Raw genomic sequence first — 23,651 nt, forward strand, 5'->3', positions numbered from 1 at the left:
TTATATGATTTTTTTTCCCTTCTGGAACAGACTGGCCTCTGTGCTGTTCTTCGAAGAAAGTATCTGGAGCCACTCCCTCCCCCTTACATTCTCAACTGGAAAAAAAATAGCCCATGAGCTGTCCCTTTCATACTGCGGGCCTGTGGTGTGGTAAGTCTGTTTCAGATTAATTCAATTAAACACCTCCGGCTGCATCTGTTAGACACCCTTTTTTATGGGCCAGATTTATTTTAATAGGATCAACATATGTTATATACAAAGGTAACCATTAAATAATTATAAACAAATAATTGCATCACACTCCAAGCCAGTTTTGCATCTCCTGCCAGATACAAAACATTTACTTTAATAAATTTAGAGTGAGCAATTTGCATAAAACCGTTGAAAGTGGGGATATTTTCAAAGCAGCTGCTTATGTGATGTGATTAAGCGAAATCTTCCCATCCCCCATTCCCACCCACACAAGCCATTAGTCATTCCTTTGAATTAATACATTGAAGGCCTCTGTTAAAATTAAAATATTATCTCCTAATAGAGAGACAAATGAAGCTATTAACATTTAGCTTGAGTTAGTTGATTGAATTCCTTAATCACTTAGCAAGGTCCTTTGTGAAAGGGACCCAGCAGCTGTTAAGTTTTGAGGAGGGAAAGGAAAGGTCCAGAACATTCCCTTGGGAGGAAAGACAGGGTTAGGGAGTTCTGTACAGAGCTCCGGGAAGTTGGGGGCACTTTCTGAAGCACTGGAATCTCAGGTGCCGGGGAGATGGCTAAAATACAAAGGATAGGATCATTTCTAAAGGGTGAGAAAAGCCATTAAAAGCAAATCTCCTTTGCTGTCGGTTCTGCCAAGAGTGGGCTAGCTTTGTGCAGGTAGACCCCTAATGTAAGTGGCCATTTCTTTACATTTTAGAAAAGTCTCCATTGCTCTGTGGGGATCTTACCAAGAGAGACTGAAGAACAATTCACAAGGCTCAACAGATTTCTCTCTTCAATTTGTGACTCAACAATTTTTTTGGTAGATATACTTTTTTAGTTTTGTTTTAAGCGATCAAAGAACATTCTCTTTTTGGGGGGATATTAGAGACAGCGTTTCTTTGTAATTGTTCTGGTTTCCTGGAACTCACTCTGTAGAACAAGTTGGCCTTAAATTCACAGAGAGCTGCCTTCCTCAGCCTCCTGAGTGCTGGGATTAAAGGTGTGTGCCACCATGCTCGGCTCAAAACAGATTCTTAATGCAGAGTATCCAGTTATCAAAAGATCTCCAGAAATGCTAGCGTTAGTTCTAGGGTCACATTGTATACAAGGCATTACTCGGCTCGTCTACACATGTGCGGACACACACGTTTTGTTTACACAAATGTGATGGTCTATACTTGTTCAGTATACTTCCTCTTTATTTTCACTTTTTCACTTGTTTTCTGTGGTACAATATACATCACATGCAATTTTTCCTCTTTACTTTTTAGTGTACAATTAGTTGCATTAAGTACTTTCATGAAACAAATTATTTCTAGGAAAATTTCCAAACTCCCAGACAGAAAGCATGTATGCTTTAACCAACTCCTCATTCCCTCCTGCCCCCAACCCTTGGTAACTTTCATTCTGCTTTCTATCTCTATGATCTTCACTCTTTTCAATTGTTTCTAAAACGTCAATTAAAAAGCTAGAGAAAGACGAAATAGCACATACAATACTGGATGCTTCCCTGTCATGGTTTGGGTCTGAAACATCCCACACAAAGCTTATGCATTGACGGCTTTGTCCCCATTGGACCAATCTAAGTTCAGAGGCGGGCCTTTGGGAATTAACTGGATCATGGTGGCTTTACCCTCTCCCCCCATGGATGGATTTGTCCATTGATGCATGTGTGGTTTAAAGGACTATTGGGAGATGGCAGAAACTAGGATATGGGACCTGGTTCTAGGAAGTAGGCCCTTGAGTGTGTGCCCTTGAATGGGACGCTGGGACTCTGAACTCCTCTTCCTACCCTCCTTTTCCTCCCTCTCTCTCCTTGTTCCTTCCTAATTAACTTCATCCTATAGTCGCTACCATAATGTTCTGCTTCTCTGTAGGCTCCCAAACAGTAGGGCCGGTGACTAGGGACCGAAAATTCTGAAATCATAATCCAAAACAAAGCTTTCCTCCTAAATTGTTTCTCAGATTTTCATCACAGTGACCGAAAGCTGACTGACACTTTTTCCCCTCCTCTGGCTGACCTTTAGGTAAGCAATACAATCAGTTTCTGGGGTATCTCTACAGAGAACACATACACGTATACAAAATGCCTCCTTCCTTTTCTTGCTACTAGTAGTATAGCACACCCAGTTTTGGACTTACCTTTTTTTCACCAACAGCCTAGGCCTCTCAGCAGGCAGACTGACTCCAGACAAATGTATATAGAGATGTACACACACCAAATATGCATATATATTTTAACATTTATGTGGTGTATTTGCCCACCCTGTTACGCCAGAATCAGCAGATTTCTGACTCATTAACTTAAAAAAAAATCAACTGTTTCCTTGTGTCAAAAGTCCCATGGCATGGAATGTACCCATCTGACCATTTTGCAGGATACAGTAATACTATCAACTTTACACAACAAATCTTTAGGACTGCCCCCATCACTTTCTTTTGCATTTTTTCTGATGGATAGTCATGTTGACCATCTTATTATCTGCTATTCTTTCCCTTTTTGAGAAATACCCATCCCACTTATCCTTCGCCCATTTTAAAACACAGGACTTCTTTATATGCTCGAGATAATAAGTCCTTATTATATACGGGCTTCAAATATTTTCTCCCCTTCCCACCTGTGTTGATTGTATATTCTGCTGTGTAGGCGTTGGGTGCTACGCAGTCTCATTTGTCATTTGCTTTTGTTGTCTGTGCTTTGGGTATGACACATTGGCTTTTACATCTCCCAGTGCTGTACTTCCCTTAAGGTGGCGTGGTTGGGTTTTTCCTTTCATTTCCACCCCAGAGTTCTCTAGCACACTGTGTAACAGCGCTGTTGGCTGACTGCTATTGGTTCCCTGAGGGGACACACCCAGCTACCTTCATTTTTTTTTCTGGATTTGTTCCCAAGCACAGTAATAGAAGGCTCTTATGAGAAGGGCTGTTTTCTGATTGCTTTCCCCGTCTCTCTTTTTGAGTGGAGCTCAAAACACTATCTCCTGGAGGTGCTTCCTTCTTTCCACCACCTGAAGTGGGGCAGTGGTCTTTGAGCCAATGGTAGGTCAATAGGCAGGCTGACTCCAGACCAATGGGAGGCTCCTGGGTTCCAAATGGAGCAATCATTGTACTAGGGACGTTGAATTCCCAGATGGCTAGCATCTACCTCATTGACCTCTTGCTAATGACTGACTGTCTTGTCTTGTTGGCCAAGGATCTGAAGGTGCAAAAGAAACCTTGCCCCCCCATACACTTTTAGTAGCTTTAATCCACTCGAACAACTTGTGCCCAAGGCCAATAGAACATAGCCATTCTCCCTTTGTAAAAAAGAAAAAGGGGTTGGGTTTCCTTCAATTGTCTGCCCCTCTCTGTCTCCTCCACTATTTTTGCTTTACTCTCTAGTTAACTTTGCATGGAGCAGCTTCACCAGTAGGACCTGTGCGGAAGATTCAGGCAGACTCTTCTCATTGGCGGCGCATAGGCCTTTTCCTTGCTCTAATCAGGGGGTTTGTGGAGGTAGTGGGTGGTGGGTGGAAGAAGAGTTTGGCCATAATCTTCCCTCTGCACTTCACACACACTACCCTCTTGCGGACTCTCTCCCAACCCCCCCCCCCTCCTCTCTCTCTCTCTCTCTCTCTCTCTCTCTCTCTCTCTCACACACACACACACACACACACACACACACACACACACACACCACACACACACACACACACACACACACACACACACACACACACACACACACACACACGCCTGCTCAGGCCCCTTTTCTCTGTGTCTTCCATCAAGATGACAGGGCGCTGGAGAAAAGGCTGCTGGAATCAGCTGGTAGGTACAGTAGTAATCTGAACCCCACCCACCCTCTGCCTTTGCTTGCTCAGGTTTCTCCGGTCACTCCTGCCAGGGGAGAAAACATGTAAGCGCGCCTCCAGAGGAGGGGCTCGGGGAGCTGGGAGTGGCGGGGGCGGCGGAAGGTGAGCCTAGGAAGGTGGCCCAGCGCCCCTTTTGCACGGCCCCTCCCAGTGCTCCCCTGGGGTGTCAGCTTCGGCTCCACTTGCCCCCACTCCACCCTCCTTTCGAAGGGATTGCCTTTTTTTTCCTCTGCGGCGGCGGAAATGACAGTGTGGTGCTGCGGTGGTGTCATGGTGCTGCCTCTGGACTGAGAGGCGAAAACTCTTAAGTTTCGCCCGGGAGACCCAGACGCGGGAACGTCGCGATCTCCGTGCCGTCCCCTGTGGGGCGCGCGGGCTGGCGGATCCCGGCTGCTGCGCGGCGGCAGCGGCGGCGGCCGCAGCGGCGAAGGCGGGCGGCGGCCTAGAGTGTTGGTGGCGGCGGCGGCAGCGACAGCGGCCCGGGAGCTCGCGCGGGAGCCCCAGCCAGCTTGCTGAGGAGGCCGGCGAGCGCCCGGCGCTCCCAGGAGCACAGAGGAGATGGCTGGCACCCGGGAACAATATGGGTAAAACGTGTCCCCTCGCCGCGGTCCGGGGGGAGGGGGGGGTCGAGTGTCGCCACCCGCGCAGGGCTCGGGCCCCCGGGCTCCGGCTGCTCTTCAGGTGCCGCCGGGGCCGGCGCTGGGAGGACACCAGGGATCGGCGGGAAGGGGGGGTTGGTTGGGGAGTGGGGGGGAGACGGGCAGACGGGATCCGCGAGGCTCCCGGCGGCAGTAGCGGGGGGCCCGGGGTGTGTGTCACACTGTGGTGACCCGGGTTCCTGCCACTGCCTTCGTGGGAAGGAGTTTGCACTCCTAGATCCCAGGCGGGGGAACGGCCCGGGGCCTCCCGCTTGGCCAGGCCGAGCCTGGAGAAAGCAGTGGAGCGGCTCTCCTGGCGCCCAGGCACAAGTCTGGGAAAGGGCGCAGCCGCCTTCCCACGCTCCCGCAACCCACGGAGTCCTCGCCCCGGGCGGCGCCCTTAGGTCGGCGGTTTGCTCAGCGGTGCTGGCGCAGCAGCCTGGGATGCTGCTTGCGGACACCCAGCCGGCGGCAGCCCGGGAGAAACTTAATCCCCTTTTCGCTGGGGGAAGCAATCTTCAAGTCTCTGTCTGGGTGGTTCCTTCTTTTTGGCCTAGCTGTGAAAGCAGCGCCGTGGGGGAGAGGGAAAACTTGAGTGTGTCCACAGGACACGCTGCTGCTGAAGCAGGGACATGAGAGGCTTTTCCATTTCGGGCTCGGAAGAATTATGTAGCTAGCGACAGAGCAGATTTACTCTAACATTTCTGGTGATGAGCTGGCTTAGGTTATTTTGCACTTCACGTGCCGCACGTTATTTATTTATTTTGGAGGCATTTCTATTTCGAGCAAGAAATTAGGGTCCTGAGACGCTCGGACTCCTCACTTTTCACACTCTTCCGCACTCTTCGGCAATGTCACTGTTATGCCTCTTCTTTCTGTCACCCTCACAACATTTGCCTTCCAGCTCTCTCACCAGAGTCCCTGCACTCTCAGCTTTTCGCTAGCAACCTGTGCACATCCAGCAACACAGCTTCTTGCTTTTGAATCACTTTGCTTTCTTGAATATTTCGGAGGGTGGGGCTGGTGAATGGCAGTTGTGTGTCTCCGAGAGGGAGTATTTATGAAGGAAAACACTGGGGACTATAATAATAGACAACTGTTGTGTATGGATTAATTAATCTGATTCTCAAATTGGACCACAAGGGCTGACTTAATCCCATTCTACTTCCTCTCCGAAATCGAATCAGTTCTCTGACAATATTAAAATAGGAGATGGGGCTGCCAAATTTGAGAGTTCATATTCCTCACTTCTGCTTATGAAGCTTTTGCTATATCTGGATTATCCCCCCGCCCCCAACACACACCTTTTTATCTCCTCCCCAGTCATCACTGCCCTGAGGGAAAATCAGTCTTTGCTATTTTCGTATATTCCTGCTCAATCGATTAACTTAATACAGATTCATAATGTGAATTAAATTTCTCTTGATTGTTCCTTACAAAACTTGATTCATGTGGTTGAAGCACAAGTCTTGGAGCCAAGAAGATGAGAGAGCACATTGCAAATGTGGTGCTGCACTGGCTTTCCGGCCTTTGGACATTTGTGTGCCCCTTCTTTCACAGTCACTGCACCTGCATAAAAGGCCTAATATTATGTACTGGGTATTTTGAGCATTGGCTTGGCCCTTTGAAGATAAAAGGATTCTATAAACCTCAGCATTATACTTTTCAATGAAAGCACTTCATTTATCCTTTATTGGGCTACTGGGTTGACTGGGTATAAATGGGAACACCAATTTACAGAAACCTTAATTTGCCATTATTAGTCCCCTTGGGATTCAAATTATCATTGTAGTTTGGGCCTTAAGTCAATTTGTTTCACCAAATGTGTGTGTAACTGGATGGAAACAGACAATTAGGCATAGAAAGTAATGGTGATGATTTTCAGTCGAGTCATAAATCATATTGGCTGCACTCTAACCTAACAATCTGAGTCAGGCTCATTTGAATACACAGCCTCACCCATTTTTAGCCAACATGGGGGGTAGTTAGTTAATGCCCAATAAAAAGTGGCACAGATAGTTTTAGGTCTGGCTGTACAAACATGATTAGCACCTTGCAGCAATGAGTCAATATTTTTAAAAAGCACCTTTACTGCACGGAGGCCTCTGCTGGCTGTGTTGAAGCCCCAGACTTGACCCAGTAGTTTGGGCTTATTTTTGTCCTATGCTTAACTCTTCTTCCGGCTCCATGGCTAGGACCGGGTGGAGGAAAGTGGTGTGGAGAGTAGGAAGAGGTTATGGGCCATGGAGGGCTCTCGCTTCTATTTCCTTTCCTGGCTACTAGGATTCCTACCTAGCATGTTGTACCTTGCAAGACCACTTCTGGGAGGCACTGTTGCAAATAGGAGTGACATGGTTGCTTCACAAACAGATCATCTGAACAGTGCAAATTGACTTAGATAAAATTGGTTTGGTTAATCCTTCCTCTAAGAACAAGGCAACTTGCTCCAACTTGTAGATCTTAAAATAGTGTCGGTGGAGTCTCATAATTGCGTCCAACTAGTGTTCTGAGTAGTGAACCTTTCCATTCCCTCCTCCCCTAAAATGTGCTGACACCACAAAAATTGAGAAGGAAACTCCAGAAGATTGGTGTGTGTGTGTGTGTGTGTGTGTGTGTGTGTGTGTGTGTGTGTGTGTTTTATCAATTAGCAAACATCGTTGGCTTGGTGAAGAGGAAAGAATACTGGTTTGGTTGTTAGATTCCTTGGAACTGAAATCTCTCTTTCTAAACAGGAAGGTAGAACCCTGAAAGGCAAAGACAGGGATGAGACACAAAATTATATCTCAGATGGCTGTTTTTAGAGATAGCTGTCTTTGTGTGTTCATCATTCAATCTTTATAGATCTTGCTAAATTTCTAGATGTTAGCCATGAGACTCAGCTGCTAGAAGAGGCTTGAGGGTGCTCCAACTCCATTTAATGTTGAGCTTTCATTCAGCCTTTTGTACAAAAGAAAGCTTTGCGTCCATGAAGTGCCTTCTTAAGCCGAATGTCCTGATTTGAAGCAGAGTATCATCAAAAATATGAGGTGTAACATGTCCTAATGGATATAATATAGTTCAAGAGGTTTGAAAGATAGCCCCTTAAATTGTGACATTTATTTATTTGTGCGCATGTGTGTGCATATGAACATGCATGTGTGCCATAGCATCCGTGTGGATGTTAGAGGAAAACTTGTGGAAATAAGCTCCTACTTTCCACCACATGGGTTCTGCAGATCAAACTCAGGTCGTCAGTCTCGGTGGCCAGCAATCTTACTTTCTGAGCCATCTCACTCGTCCTAAATATGGTCACTTTTTGAAATTTTGGGACAAAGTCCGCATTGTGCTAAGTGTCTCTATTTCTGGATCCTTAACAAATACTGCGTTCATCACTGAGTAGTACACAGAGGAGGGTAGAAAAGCGCTTCTCTGTGTGTTGAGTCATAGCGTCAAATGAGAAGTTCAGATGAGTGGAGGCGGGAGAAGAAAATCCTCCTTTATTACTACCCTGTGTAGACTGCTAGTCCCTCTTACCCTCTCTCCTCTCCTTTAAGGGTTAGTATATGCGTCTCTATCCATTTTCAATTACTAAAACTCTGCCGAAAGTTGTCTGTGGGCTGAAGAGGTTCCTGTTCTGCGGCTTTTTCTGTCTGCTGCTTTTTTCATCTTTTTATTCTTCATGACCGTAATCACATAACATTTTTGGCAGTCAAACTTTCAGGTTCTGTATTTCCCCCTAGAAAGCCTATAAAGTGATGATGCTACGAGATGACATAAAATGCTTCAAGTAAACATGGCTGAGGGGTTCTGAGAAAAAAGGTGACAACATCCCACCATCACTTGCTCCATGTGAGGTTTGCCCAAATAGAATATGCACTATGATGTTGGTTTAGCATAAATGGGTTAGAAAAGTGTGGGTTCTTGTCCCTCTACAGCACTCTGGTTGCCTGACCTTGGACTTTGTCTCAACCTCTTTCTGCAGGTCAGAGTTCTCTAGTTGATGATGAATAGTATCTTCTGACTCTGGATCATCCTCTTACAGAGACCAGATGATCCGATAACAAACACATTATATAATGAAAACTCTTCCTGAAATCTAAAATCCCAATATTTGCAATTTGCTCTGATAAGAACATAATGTGTAGGCGTGGAAGACAATGTTAATTTAGGAAAGCAAAATGTGTAGTATATGTGTGTGTGTGTGTACTTGTGCGTGCGTGTGTGTGTGTGTGTGTGTGTGTGTGCGTGTGTGTACAGTCCAGAGATAGAAAAATGGTTTCTAGTCCAGAATTCTCTATCACTTTGTCTATGGCCTTTTGTTCAGTGTTGCTAGGATCCATGTGGTTCCCCAGAGAGTAGAAGCTTGATTTAAAATAGGCCTCTGTTTTCTGTCCCTTGTTACTGATCAGAACTTGGAGTCATCGAAGCCTAACATTCAATAGAATGCCCTACATACATACATTACAAGTTTTATTATGTAAAAATAACTGTCCATCCTGGTAGACCACTAAATACTTTAAAAATCACTGAGTATTTAAAATATATCATTGAAAAAGAGAGGATTGGAAACTCAGCCTTAAGATGGATAAAAATCTGTACTGGTAGCATAGGTAAAGATGTTTGTTATTCATTTGTTCCCCAACCTTATAACTTTGCCAGTGTAATCTATATTAAGATAATGGTGTTATGAATCATACTTATAATTCTTGTTAAACATAGGTTACCTCAGCAAATCCATTTTTGGTTACTTCAATTAATCATTTTTAAAATAATATTTTTATTCTTTGAAATTTTTATATTTATACAATATATTTTGATCATACTTGGATTAATCTTTTGTACTTGCAGCAGACTTAGGATTTTTGGTTTTTCTAGTTTTGCTATTCGTTTTAATGATGACTACATTAGACAAAATATACAAAGTGTTAGATTTAGGAGCTAATTATTGGAAGGCAGTAGCATTAAATTCATGTACTATAAAATGCTAATTAGGCTCTCATACCTATTAGGCAGAAACTGGATCAGGTCTCTGTACCAGTCAATAATTAACCTCCAGTTCTGAGTTCTCTCAGTGTGGGAAGGAAGCCTAAAAGAAAACAATAGAGATAATTTTTCCCTCAGGAGGACCCTAGCCTAAATGTGAAGACATATGAGCATCACAAACACTACAGTTAAACCCATGATTTTCCTGGGATTTTATGAGAAGTGTAATTGTCCTCTATCATGTCAATTATGTGTTTGGGATGACTTTCCAAAGGTTATTAGCTTGTAAAACAGTGTTCTGGGTGTATCACGTGTGAATGTGTAATGCAAATAAATATAATTTAAAAACAGGTTAATTTATTTTATCCTCATTGGATCATCACAAGAGCCTATGCTATGCACATGGAAGATGCTCTTAATTAAAGTGGTAAAGAAACTATGGTCTAAAGAATTTGAATGTTTTACATAGCACCACTAAGCTAGTACTGTTTAGATATAAGACCTTAAGAAGACTCTATTATAAGAATGAAATAATGGTTTTTAAAGCTATAAAACTACTATATAAAGATAGGATTATTCTTATAATTAATTATGGTCATTGACAACCTACCCAATATCCATTTTGTCTTCTATTTGAGTCCTTGTCATGAAATATAGAGAATTCTATATACTGACTATTTTTATGTTAGAATTTTTTGCCAGTTGCTTTCTAACCCAGACTGGCTTTTAAATCATTATATAAATTAGGCTGTCCTTGAACTAACTTGTGATCCTCTTGCTTCAGCTTCCCAAGTGCTGGAATTATAGCCATGTACCAACATGGCGGGCCAAATTATCTTTTCTGAACTTGAATGAGTCATTCACTAATCATAAAGTTCTTATATTTGGCTGTTTTCTTTTTCAGTTCCAGAAGATGTTTTCATTAGTTGATAATTACAAGGGATTCCCCCCACCTTTATTTGTTCACTGAAACATTCATTCTGTCTTCCTTGAGGTACAGCACAGGGTAAATACATCTACTATACTTCACATTCGCTTAGTCAAGGGACAGTCATACACCTTGTCTGTCTTTAGTTCCTTCTTATCCTGTATAGTTACTCTTGTAAATAAAATTCATGGTTTTAGGAGCTAGTTTATAGCACCCAGACATCCTTTTGCATGATGATAAATAGAAAGAACTCTATAATAACTGGATCTAGCTCTATAATAAATGTGATCTAGAAAGCATTGAAACAGCAGTTTGCCCTTGAAGAAACAGACTAAGCCTGGACTTCTTTGTTTGTCCTCCAAGGTATTTTCAGGAACATCTCATGGGTAGTTAATGCTAATATCCTGAAGGGTTAAAGCTAATATCCCAAAGGATAGTTTTTGCATTACTACTTTTGAAAAATAAATCTCTATCTTCCCTTTTTTCAATCTACAGCCCAGAGGTGATGCTTGGTTTCACATTTATGGCTTTTCTAGGAAGAAAGGTAGCCTCTAGTTCCCCAGGGAGAGAGAGAGAGCCCAGGGCCTTATCCCGAAGATCTAAAAGATGACAACTACCTAGGATATTAGTTGTTAGGATAAGTAGGTATTTAGGTATGTTCAAACAGCATTGGAAATAATAAAATTCTGTCAAGTGCTGATCATAGCTGCTTGATCATAACCCTTGATCAGAGCTAGCTAATGTTAGATTTGGAGGGCAATACTTGAATAAATTTTTCATCTTGTAAGTGTAAAATGTGTTATGTTTTGAATTCTTAATCACTTTCATTGAAGCATTTTCTCTTCCCTATGAGGTAGGAGTTATGGGGAATGACTGTAATTTTAGCACTTGGAAGGCTGAGGCAAGAGGATTGTTTTGAGCTTAACTTAGGCTCAAAACATTGAGACCCTATCTCAACAGAAAGAGAGAGGGGAGGGAGAGAGAGAGGCAAGCCCTTTTTGTGTTTCTCTTCAGGCACAGAGCTTTGTCATACCTTACCACTAAGTTTACTTTTGTTGGTAACCCATCCTTCCCCTTTCTTCTTTCTATTTCTTAACAAATCTCAAACTGAAGAGGATAGAAAGTGAAGGTAAACTATGCAGGAACAATTTTCTAGCCGAGAGCCCAAAACCATGTACATTTGTCTATATCCCGGTAACTAAATCCCCGGAAGGGAACTCTAGGTTGTAAGTACATGGATATTTATTTCTTAACATGTCAATTGATTCTACCATTTCATGTGTTTCACGAGTGCATTTTATGAGCAGCAATTGTGTTTTCTGGGGAAAGCTTTATGATTACCCATCGTTGGGTCCTACTCTATCAGATTCACATGTTGTTGTCTTTAGCACCCTCTAATTCCAAACAAATTAGTGATTCAAAAACTTCCTGAAATTGCAACTCTTTCTCATTGTTTTGTTTTTGTTGTAGACCTTCCTCCACTAAAAGTATTTTGTGATGTAGGTAGGAATTAAGTACTTTTAGTGGCCATTTCAATATTTTTAAGTGAATAAGAACTAAGGCTCAAGAATTTTCTGACACTTGCTGGAGAATGTAGATGTCTCAGAGTATTGCCAGATCTATTTTTTATTTGATTTTTTTTTTTTTTTTTTTTTTTTGGTTTTTCGAGACAGGGTTTCTCTGTGACTTTCGAGCCTGTCCTGGAACTAGCTCTGTAGATCTAGACAGGGACTCATTAACCTAGGAAAACAACTTCAAGAAGGGTGGTGGTGCAGGCCTGTAGCTCCACCACTAAGCAGGTAAAACAGGAGAATCAGGAGCTCAATGTTACCATTAGCTACATAGTGAGTTCAAAGCCTCCTGAGATACATGAGACCCTATCTGAAAAAAATAGAAGCAATCCACCTAGTAGAGTTATGGGTACTACATAAGCACACAATTTACAATATTTTAATACTTTATAGTAGGTAGCTATATAATATGCTGAGTTTGACTATCTTTTTAAAAACTGAGATATGGTTCACATACCATAATCATCACCATTTTAAAGTATGCAGCCTAATGGTTTCAAATATAGTAAAAAAAAAAAAACGGACAAACAAACTTGTGTAGCCATCCCATTATCTAGCTCCAGACCATTGTTAAAATCTCAGAAAGTCCATACGTATTCGTAGTCACACCCACTCCTTCCCTCCTCTAGGCCTTGATTGCTATTATGCTTTCTATTTCTATGCGTTTCCCTATTCTAGGTATTTCATATAAAGGGAATCACACAATATACTACATTTCTGTATTGGCTTCTTTTATTTGGAAGTATATTTTAAAGTAGTATCCATATTGCAGCATCCATCAATACTCCATTTGTTTTTGTAGCCAAATAAAATTTTGTATTATGAATAAACCATGTTTTGATCATTCATGGTGACTCTGAATATTGCTGCTGTGAACTTTGGTGTGTATGAGCTTTTGAATGAACACGTTTTTTATTTTATTCAGTACCTACCTAGGAGTGGAATTGCTTGATCAGATTTACATTTAATTCCAGAGGAAATGCCAAACTATTTCCCAAAGCAGCTACACCATTTTACATTCGTGCCAACAATATATATGAGCGTTTCAATTTCTTCACATCCTGGCAGACACTCGCTGCTTTCCCTTTTGTTTGTTTGCTTTGTATTATTACAGCTATTCTAGTGTGTTTGTTTGTTTTGCATTTCCCTAATGGCTAATGATGTTGGGTATCTTTTTATGTGTTTTCTGCCTATTTGTTTATCTTCTTTGGAAGATTCTTTGCCTTTTCATTCTGCTGGTAGTGGTTTTTATAGCCCTAAAGTTTTAAATTTGGATGAAGTAGCATTTATCTGTACTGGTTGCTTGTGCTTTTGCTGTGATCTAAAAAATCATGTTGTTTAATCTAAGTCATCTCAGATTCACAGGAATCTTTTCTTCAAAGGCATTTATTTACTCTTTTGATTCTTATACTTAGATGATAGATTCATCTTCATTTATTCATCTTGTAGACTGAGGGTTTTTTTGTAGCCCAAGATCTCAACTATGTAGTCCCTAGTGGCCTTGAACTCACTATGATCCTCTCCTCCCACCTCTCAAGGGCTGGGGTTACAGGCACACACCACCATGCCTAGTTTGAATTATTGTTGTATGTTGTAAAGTAGGTTTCTAACTTCATTTCTTGTGCATGTGGAGATGAAGTTATCCCAGAACTATTTGTTGGGATTTTTCTTTCTTTGCTGAATTATCCTGGAACCTTTGTCGATTGGCTGTAAATATACAGGCTTATTTCTAGAGGTTTTTATTTTCCTAAGTTTGAACATTTGCTGTGTGATTTGCAAGCAAGTTGACCTTGGGCAAATTGCTTTTTTGTAATGCTAGTACTTATTTTTTAAGAAAACTGTGAAAAAGGTAATAGGTATGGTAATGCTTAGATAATAATGGGGATGGGGAAAATGGAGGATAGTTGCAGAAATGCCGAAACAGGAATAATAATCAGAAGCCTTAATAAATGAGAAATGAACAAAGAGATGTTTGAGGAACTTGCAAAAATTATTCAATCCCTCAAATTGGCAAAGGGTGTTACTGTGTCTTAATAAAATGAAGGAGAATGGAGTCCCGGGCATGGTAGTGCATGCCCACCATCCCATCACTTGGGAGGCAGAAGCAGGAAGGTCACATGTTGGAGGTCAGCTTCAGTCTAACGTCAGTGGTCTTCTGTAACCACCTTAACTGCTTGCAATTCTGTAAAAATAATACAAGATATTTAAGGTATAGCTTATTTAGTAATTTTCTGTACTTTGTCTATCCTTTCTGATGTATTTGTTTGTTTTCAATGTCAGACTTTACTGTTAAGGACACCTCAGAGAGTCTGTTGAAAGCTATGAACAATCCTCTTCAGGTAATAAATGCATACAACAGTCACATGCTCTGCAGACATTTTATAGCAGGCCCAGAATCCCCTAGTTAAATCTCCTAATTTGACCTCATATAAGGCAATTGTGTCCCAGAATGTGCTTCCCCAAGCTTTATTTCATAGTGAGGTTCAAGAGTTGTATTGATTTTGGAACACATTTTAGGGTTTCATATGAGATTGAAGAGGCATTTCTCCATACAGAAGTGTTTATACAGCACCCTCTTAAGGCAAGGAACTGTGACACTTTAACTGATTTTATATAGGTGTCAACATGTGGAAGTGACTTTCAGTATTGCTTCTGACCAACCAAAATAGTTTTTCAACACAGCTATTATGGACTACCTGAAGCCCTGGAAGGGGCCGGGATAGAAGTGTAGTGTCAGATGGAGATCGTCCTAGAGGAAGGAGTCAGAGAGGCAGGCAGGCTCAGAGGGACACAGAGAGACAAAAATAGAAGCGGAAGCAGGCCATTTAGAAACCCTCTTAAATAGTTAAGATAACGTCAGCGAAGAAGGTGAGATGATTAGAGTAAAGGTGTGGGGGGAGAAAGCACAGACCTTGGCATGAGACTGGGTTCTGCTTTTGCTTTGTGTTTCTGGTTGACTTACTAGTGACTATGAGCCTCATTTTCCTAAGTGTGTGATGGGTCTAGTAATAATACTATATCCACATTCCTGTAAGAATAATGTACACAAAGTACTTAACACAGTGCTCAGAATGCAGTCAAATAATCAATAAATATTATGTACCTTCTTACTTTTGGTTTGAGTAATACTTTATTGGCCATTATTGAATACCTATTTTGTGCCAGTCACCATGCTAGGAATAAAAATAAAAAATTGTCGATGCTCTCCAGGAGAGGAAGGAGTTAGTTGGAAATATAGGTATGTTAAGGAAAATGTTCTAGAGAAATAATAAACGCGTTCTGGGCTTGGATGGTACCATTCATCATTTGGGGAAATCTGAAAGAGGAAATGGTTGTGTGTGTGTGTGTGTGTTTTTTGTTTTATATTTTGGTTTGGGGTTGTTTTTTTTTTCATGAATGGTCAGAGAGTATAAGTCCATTTGTGGCCATGTTCAATCTGAGCATCTGAGGGGCATCAGGTGAAATTATCTAAGGAAATAGTCTTACTTTTCTGTGGAAGTTGTGATCTTTATTCTCTAAAAGCATCCTATTGTAACATTTCTATACAAACATGTGTGAATATATTTATAAGAACATGAAAATGGTAAAATAAAAATATCACATGTCCCCTTTTAAAAATGTAACTAAACAAACCTTTGAACCTACTAAACTAACTGGGAGTATCTGCCTTATAAAGAAAACCCTTCCCATTTACAGCACAGTTTACTGTAGGAGGTTCCATTAAATAGCTGGTTAGTCCGGTGCATTGAACAGGATTGATTTAGAAATATCTTTTGTGTATACATTTATTGTACTTAAATGCTAGATATAATTGTACCCAGAACTTGTGATTCCTGTCAGAAGACGACTTGCATATCACTAATCAATGACAATATTTGAACAAACACCAGTGCAAGAATCAAATTTAGGAGTCCTGATGAAGATTCCAGCGCTAGGGAGATGAATAAGACTACTCAAAATCAAAAGATGCCCTTCTCTCTCTTATTAAGAGAATCCACAGTTTTAGTCAGTGAAACATGTTTATATTTGTCCTTAGTGGGAGCTAACAGAATGCTGAGGACTCATATCAATCCCTATATGTCCAACTCTGAAATGCCTGTGGGCAAATGCATAAAGTGACAAGCTGGTTAGTTCTGTCAGCTGGGAGATTTCTTGTACTCTCTGGTCCACACTAAAATGAAGGCTACCACATCTGAAGGTTTCTGGCTGTTCAACTTGCCAATTTCCATCTAGGTCTTGATTTGCATCTAATCGTGTATTAGTAAGCATGAAAACACGCATGGGGGATGAGCTTTGCAACAGGCAGGTGCTAGTTGAGAAAGTGTTTAACATCAAATCCAAACTGAAGCCATCATCGTTAGCAGTTGGGTACTAATTCTTCACTACTCAACTTGAGGAAATGTAAGAGTTTTTGAAGGTGAGGGTTTGAGAAAGGGAAAGGGAAAACTATTATCTTTTGTCTCTAATGACTCAGTTTACTAGAAATAGGATGAAACAAATTTCCATATGTGGTAATATGAAGTAATTCAAGTTCACACTCGGAAGAAAAACGTATTATCCTGCACTGAAAACTGCATTTTCCCCAAAGCCGTCTGCTTTTAGTTTTTTCATGCGTATGCTTAGAATAAAATCATTTCAGGAAGGCAAGAGCTAGTTTGAAATATAGCCTTGTTTTCCTTCCACTGGATGTAAGCTAGGAGCAGCCCTTATATCTTGCCTTGACATGAAATAGAGAACAATATTGGAGAATAGGGATTGAGAAATTTGTAGGGCCTCCAACCCATCACAGTCTCGGTGAAGAGATGTCAGTGGAGAATTTAGAAGAGAGTGATCCATGCCAATTGTGTGAGCTGAGATGGTAATGTTAATCAGGAAACCAAGACACAGAGGTGGCCACTTGCTTCTATTTATTAGTGAAGGGGAAAAAAATCTCCGGCAAGTGTCTAAAACAAAGTGTAGAAAGGCTTCCTGATTAATTTCCGGGTAACTCCTATTGCTTAAGCATCCCTGGGGAGCCTATCAGGCCAAAAGTCTCCATTGGTTACAATATAATTATTCTACAACCACTTTTCCTTTGGAAATGCTTAATGACTCTTACTTTGTATTGCTCGCAGGTGAAAGCCCAGCCTCTGCGGTTCTTAATGCCTCAGCAGGATTATTTTCACTAAAGATGGAAACACTGGAGTCTGAATTGACCTGTCCAATCTGCCTCGAGTTGTTTGAAGACCCCCTTCTGCTCCCCTGTGCTCATAGCCTGTGTTTCAGCTGTGCCCATCGCATCTTGGTCTCCAGCTGCAGCTCCGGCGAATCCATCGAACCCATTACCGCATTTCAGTGTCCTACATGCAGGTATGTTATCTCACTGAATCACCGGGGCCTGGATGGCCTCAAGAGGAACGTGACCCTGCAGAACATTATTGATCGCTTCCAGAAGGCTTCAGTCAGTGGGCCCAATTCTCCAAGTGAGAGCCGTCGGGAGAGGACTTACAGGCCAAGCTCCGCCATGTCTAGTGAGCGAATTGCTTGCCAATTCTGTGAGCAGGACCCTCCAAGAGATGCTGTGAAGACATGCATCACCTGTGAGGTCTCCTACTGTGACCGCTGCCTTCGGGCCACACACCCCAACAAGAAACCCTTCACCAGCCATCGCCTGGTGGAACCAGTTTCAGATACACATCTTCGAGGGATTACCTGTCTGGACCATGAGAATGAGAAAGTGAACATGTACTGTGTATCTGATGACCAATTGATCTGTGCCTTATGCAAACTGGTGGGTCGTCACCGAGACCATCAGGTAGCTTCCCTAAATGATCGGTTTGAGAAACTAAAGGTAAGCAGTATGCATTTTTTGATTTACTACGTAGTTGTATAGTTAGCAAGTTCCCCAATAACCTAGGTCACTTTTTCTATAGGATAAGTACGTCAACTTCAAGATGTTTTCATGGGGGAATAACCTACTCCCTGCAAGTTTTCACTGGAACCTATCTTTTGCACAAGCCTGCTTCTGTGTAATTCTGGGAGAGTAAGCCCATTGCCCACTTGACCAGGGTAACAGCAGTCAGTCTCTCTCCTCTGGGACACATTGCACATTACTTATCTTTGCTATGATCTTTCCCTCTCTTTTTTTCAGTATGCGAGTACCTGTGTAGGTGTTCTGCAATTAGCATGTGTGCTAATTTGCATACGTTTGGGTGGGTCTCTGTGGAGGTGTGGGTGGAAGTGTCTGAGTGTATCTACGTAGGTAAGAGGTTGGTGGAGAACATTAGTACACATGTTTGCAAGGGCTGGGGATGTGGCTTGGTAAAGTGCTTGCCAAGCAAGCGCCAAGTCCCTGAGTTCTATTTCCAGCTCTGTAAAAACAACAACAAAAATGCCTAGTCAGTACAGCAAAGGAAACAATACTTGGCATTACAAAATGGCATTGATTAGTTAACACAGAACTAATTCTTATATATACCAATGTATCACCAAGTCAGGAGGTGTGACCAAATGCCTGAACTAAAAATGTAAACTGAAAAGCAATGACTGTCAACCTAGTATTCGATTTTGTGCCCGCGTTTGGTATTTTCGGCCCAGGCTAAAACAGTCGTTTGCAGTCTCCATCTTATAAGTTTCGAGTCTTTGATGTGTGTCCAGTGGGCAGTTTTGTGAAGTTATGTTAAATAATATTTGTTCGCAAATCTGAGTACCTAGTTTTAAAAGTCTTCTTAGCTCACTTTCACGTTCACCTATGCCATATCTCGCAAACTGTTCTATTCCTATTGTCTTCCTGATATGTGGTGTAATTTTTCTCAAGAAGGAAGCCACTTACCATAGATTACAGACAAAACAGAATGTCTAGAGCTGGCTTTGGCAACATATATACTAAAGTTGGAGTGAAAAGAGAAGATTGATTAACATGGTCCCCGTGAAAGGATAAGGTGAAGCCGTCCATATTTTTCTACGATTGGACTATATTGTATAAAATTACTTTTAATTAAAAGCATTTAGATTTGGTAATGTCTAAGAACTTCCACAGGACTAATACCTATAGTGTACACTACATGGCTGTCTTATTAAAATTAAATGTATAATCTCCACATTGCTATAACAATTGTTATTTCCTTCAATGACTATTATATTATCACACACTTAATTATAATGTGTTCAGTTTAAAATAAAATGAAATCTAACAAAAATCAAATGTTTAAATGAATAGTAAGATTGGCACCCTGAAATAGAGCCTACACACATACACAAGCTAGAAGAAAGGCCCTGGTTATATGTAAGGAGAGCAGGAAGGCAATGGCAGTTCTGACATAATCTGGTCAGCTATTATTCAAATTTATATTAAAATAGGTGTCAGTAATAAGGGCAACAGTACTCAGAATAGGATATATTTTCTTATCTGTAATTTATTGCACACAACATTTAGAGTGTTGGTTTGTGCCTCTTTTGATAACTATTTGTTTCCAATACATAACCTCTTCTCAGCTTTTTGGTTAAGAGCAAGTGGTCTCAATTTGGTATGCCAGACTTTGTTGAGTCCTCAAGGAAAGTGTTATCCCCCTCTGAGGAGCAAACAGAGGGTGGGAAGGTGGAAGGGAAGAGGGGAAGAGGGGGAGGGGTGAAAGAAGGGGGGACTGGGGTGGTATGTAAAATGAAAAATAAATTTTTAAGATAAGAAAGAGCAAGTACATACCTAATGTATATAAAAGTCAGTGGCAATCTTTTGATTTTAGCTGGTGATCCTTTCATTCTTGTGGGGCTGCAGAGGGGAAGGTTATTGGCTTCAGCTCTTAGAGTCAACAAACTGTTAGGATATGTGCCTAGTCTAGTCAAAGCCTTCCTCTTTGAAGTTTCATAAACTGAGACTCTGTTACACAAAGTTATTTGCTTAGCAGACCTGTTTAGTAATTGGGCTGGAACTGAAAACCAGTCTCCAGGCAGAGTCAACTATCTTTTTCCCCCCACAGTTGCCTGCTATTACACTGTTGTTTCCCCTCTGAAATCTGACTTCAACTTAACTCTATGCTCCAACAGCTACGCATTCCCTAGGCCCCAATACATGATTAACAGCATCAGGAAAAGCACACAATTACATAATGTTTAGCTTCACAATGGCAAAAGATGGGGGTGGGTTGTAAGAAGAGTGAGGGATATGGAGAAGATGGAGCAATCACTGCCAAATATTTTCAGGTGTTAGAATCATAATCAGGCATTGGCCTTGAAAACTATTCCAGGCAGAAATACCGGCATCCATATGTACTGCTGAGATAACAAAGAGACTGGGAAGAGGAAGCCTGTATCTCCAGAACACTGGCTACTTGAAAATAGCTGAAAACATGGGGTGATTGATCAGGCATTTGGCAACATGCAGCGCAAGTCCCTGTATCCAGGGCTGGGGAAACACAAGTGTATTTATAAAAAGATGCCGTAGCCTGTGACTAATCGGTAATTTTTGGAGAAAGAGTGGCTATATTTTTTTGACAGTTTCCCTTTAATTTTTAGGAAATGTGCAGAAAAGTCTGTTTATAAATTAAATGGAAACTATTTTTGCTCATTTTTGGATAGAGACTGGAAACAACTGAATCATTCCCAACTGTGTGGTTTGTTATGTTGTCTGGAACATCTAGGACTTTGGAAAGGAGAAGGAGGTGCTGTGCATGTGAGTGTGCATGTGTTTGTGTGTGGGGGGGGGTATAAGAGAGGGGCTGAGGGAGGAAGGGAAGGTCAGGAAGAGACAGAGAGAGGGAGGGAGAGTTGGGGGGAAGGGGACTTGGAGAATTTACTCAATCCAGTGCCAAGTGGGAAAGGATATTAGTTCTTCACATTAAACAGAGAAGAAGCCTGACCTTTTTCCTTTTATAAATTGTTTTTTATTGGGCTGTATATTTCCCTACTCCTCTCCCTTCTACTCCCCTCCCCTTCTACCATCTCCCATGGTCCCCATGCTCCCAATTTACTCAGGAGATCTTGCCTTTTTCTACTTCCCATGTAGATTAAATCCATTTATGTCTCTCTTAGGGTCCTCATTGTTGTCTAGGTTCTCTGGGATTGTGAACTGTAGGCTGATTTTCTTTGCTTTATGTCCAAAAGCCACTTATGAGTGAATACACATGATATTTGTCTTTCTGAGTCTGCGTTACCTCACTCAATATGATGTTTTCTAGATCCATCCATTTGCCTGCAAATTTCAAGATGTCGTTATTTTTTTCTGCTGTGTAGTACTCCTTATCCATTCTTCGGTCGAGGGGCATTTAGGTTGTTTCCAGGTTCTGGCTATGACAATCAATGCTGCTATGAACATAGTTGAGCACATGTCCTTGTGATACGATTGAGCATACTTTGGGTATATACTCAAAAGTGGTATTACTGGGTCTTGAGGTAGCTTGTTTCCTAATTTTCTGAGAAATCGCCATACTGATATCCAAAGGGGCTGTACCAGCTTACACTCCCACCATCAATGCAGGAGTGTTCCCTTTACCCCACAACCTCTCCAGCATAAGTTGTCATCAGTGTTTTTTATCTTGGCAATTCTTACAGGTGTAAGATGGAATCTCAGAGTTGTTTTGATTTGCATTTCTCTGATGACTAAGGATGTTGAGCATTTCCTTAAGTGTCTTTCAGCTATTTTAGATTCCCCTGTTGAGAGTTCTCTGTTTAGGTCTGTACCCCATTTTTTATTGAATTATTATTGTTTCTCTCACTGTCTCTGCTGCTGGGGTTATATTTAGGAAGTGGTATCCTGTGCCAATGCATTCAAGTGTACTTCCCACTTTCTCTTCTATGAGGTTCAGTGATCCTGGTTTTATGTTGAGGTCTTTCATCCATTTGGACTTGAGTTTTGTGCATGGCAATAGATATGGATCTATTTTCATTCTTCTTCATGTTGATATCCAGTTATGCCAGCACCATTTGTTGAATATGAGAAGCCTGACTTTTAATGCCATAAGCAATACTTTTTGTTTAATTAAAAAATTAGAAATCATTTATGATTATTCACTTGATTTCTTCCTAAGGAGAATGGAGAAAGCCAGGCAGCTGGCAGAGGCTATGTGGGAAATGAGTTAAGCATATTCCTCTGGTCTGAAACTGTCATAAAAGGGCAAGGATGATAGTATATACCCCCATACACACACACACACACACACACACACACACACACACACACACACACCTGACTTATGGTTAATAACTGATGCAATGTTTATTTTTACTTTTTGACTTGGGGGCTTCACTTTTGGCCTTTTATAACTACTTTTTCTGTACAGCCTCCTTGACTAGGGTTAGTGACCTGTAATGTTCAAGAAAAAGCAGGCAAACCATTACAGTATAGAAGAAAGGTCAGAGGAACTAGAAGCGAGCTTGATTTTTGAACATGTCCTCAAAATGAAGTTGAGGACTTGGAGCGGTACTTATATAATGGTTTATGTTCTTATTTGTTTAGTCTGCATGTAGGGTTGTGATTCAGGACACATGAACTTTAGAAGACTTCCAGTGGCTTAATTAATTCAAACAATACTCATGGTCCTGACAGTTACACGTACCTTAGTTCATGATACAGGCCATAGTTTTATAAAATTGCTTCACATTTCAGAATTTCCATTTATAACAGTTCCTCCCCTTATTAAAGACTAATATTATTATATTATCTAAAGTTGGCTTTATATATAGAAGCCAATTTCAGTGGCTTTCTTTTACTAATTGACTTGTTATTCTAAAATCTGATTTTTATTAGTTACTGCTCATTTACATTTTCCCCTCACAACTCTCCAATTTGCCAGGTTCATCTACTCAGATGAGCTTCTTACCTGTGAACTGAACATCCAGCCTCTTTTATTTTTCCTCACTACTTTCATCGGTGTTCTTTTTTTGACCTGCTCAGGAACTCTACTGGTTTTTTAGAGCCCAAGCCAATCCCTTCAAGTCTGCTCCAACATACTCCAGAGACATCATAATTCCTTGAGGCCAGATACAATGTCTTTGTTTTTTCAATATCCTCTTTAGTGTCCACCCAGCAGATGTACATAATATATCCTTAAGAAATCCAAATAAATTATGCCTTCAGAATGATATGGTTTTTTTTGTTCTATTTTGAGGCAAGGTTTTGTTATGTAACATAGACTGACCTTGAATTCACAGTCTTCCTGAATGTGCTTCCTGGGTGCTAGCATTATAGGTAAGAGCCACCATGCCCAGATTTAGAATTACTTTGTAAGAAGTATACTAGAGCCCACAGATTGATTTGGTTCTCTTCTTAGTAGATACAAACGATTCTTACCATTAGGAATACCTTGGAAGTCTGAAAATGCCTTCTGTGGACTACTGGCATTTTTCAGGTACAGAGAATGAGCGAAAGCATGAGATGTCCTTAATTTTATGTGCCTATTCATTTTGATTACTGGATTTTCCAACTGCCTAACCCTATGGTGACATCTGTATAAATCACATGTGATTATTATAATTCTCTTTGAGATGATGTCTTCACATTTCCATGCCCACAGCCTGCCAAAAATATAGC

General features: G+C 41.2%; 1 protein-coding gene across 1 annotated transcript in view; it reads left to right on the forward strand.

Moving 5' to 3' along the window:
* The first annotated feature begins 4,268 nt into the window (after positions 1-4,268).
* LOC121436944 (probable E3 ubiquitin-protein ligase MID2) overlaps positions 4,269-23,651 on the forward strand; it is a 31,203-nt gene continuing 11,820 nt past the window's right edge. Inside the window, exons 1-2 of the mRNA XM_041636856.1 lie at positions 4,269-4,633; positions 17,263-17,978. Of these exons, the coding sequence (XP_041492790.1) occupies positions 4,630-4,633; positions 17,263-17,978 (720 nt within the window). The 5' untranslated portion in view covers positions 4,269-4,629. The remainder of the gene's footprint in view (positions 4,634-17,262; positions 17,979-23,651) is intronic.

This window comes from Microtus oregoni, unplaced genomic scaffold, assembly GCF_018167655.1.
Source record: "Microtus oregoni isolate MIOR12 unplaced genomic scaffold, Mior012 000050F_009, whole genome shotgun sequence".
Classification (NCBI taxonomy): Eukaryota; Metazoa; Chordata; class Mammalia; order Rodentia; family Cricetidae; genus Microtus; species Microtus oregoni.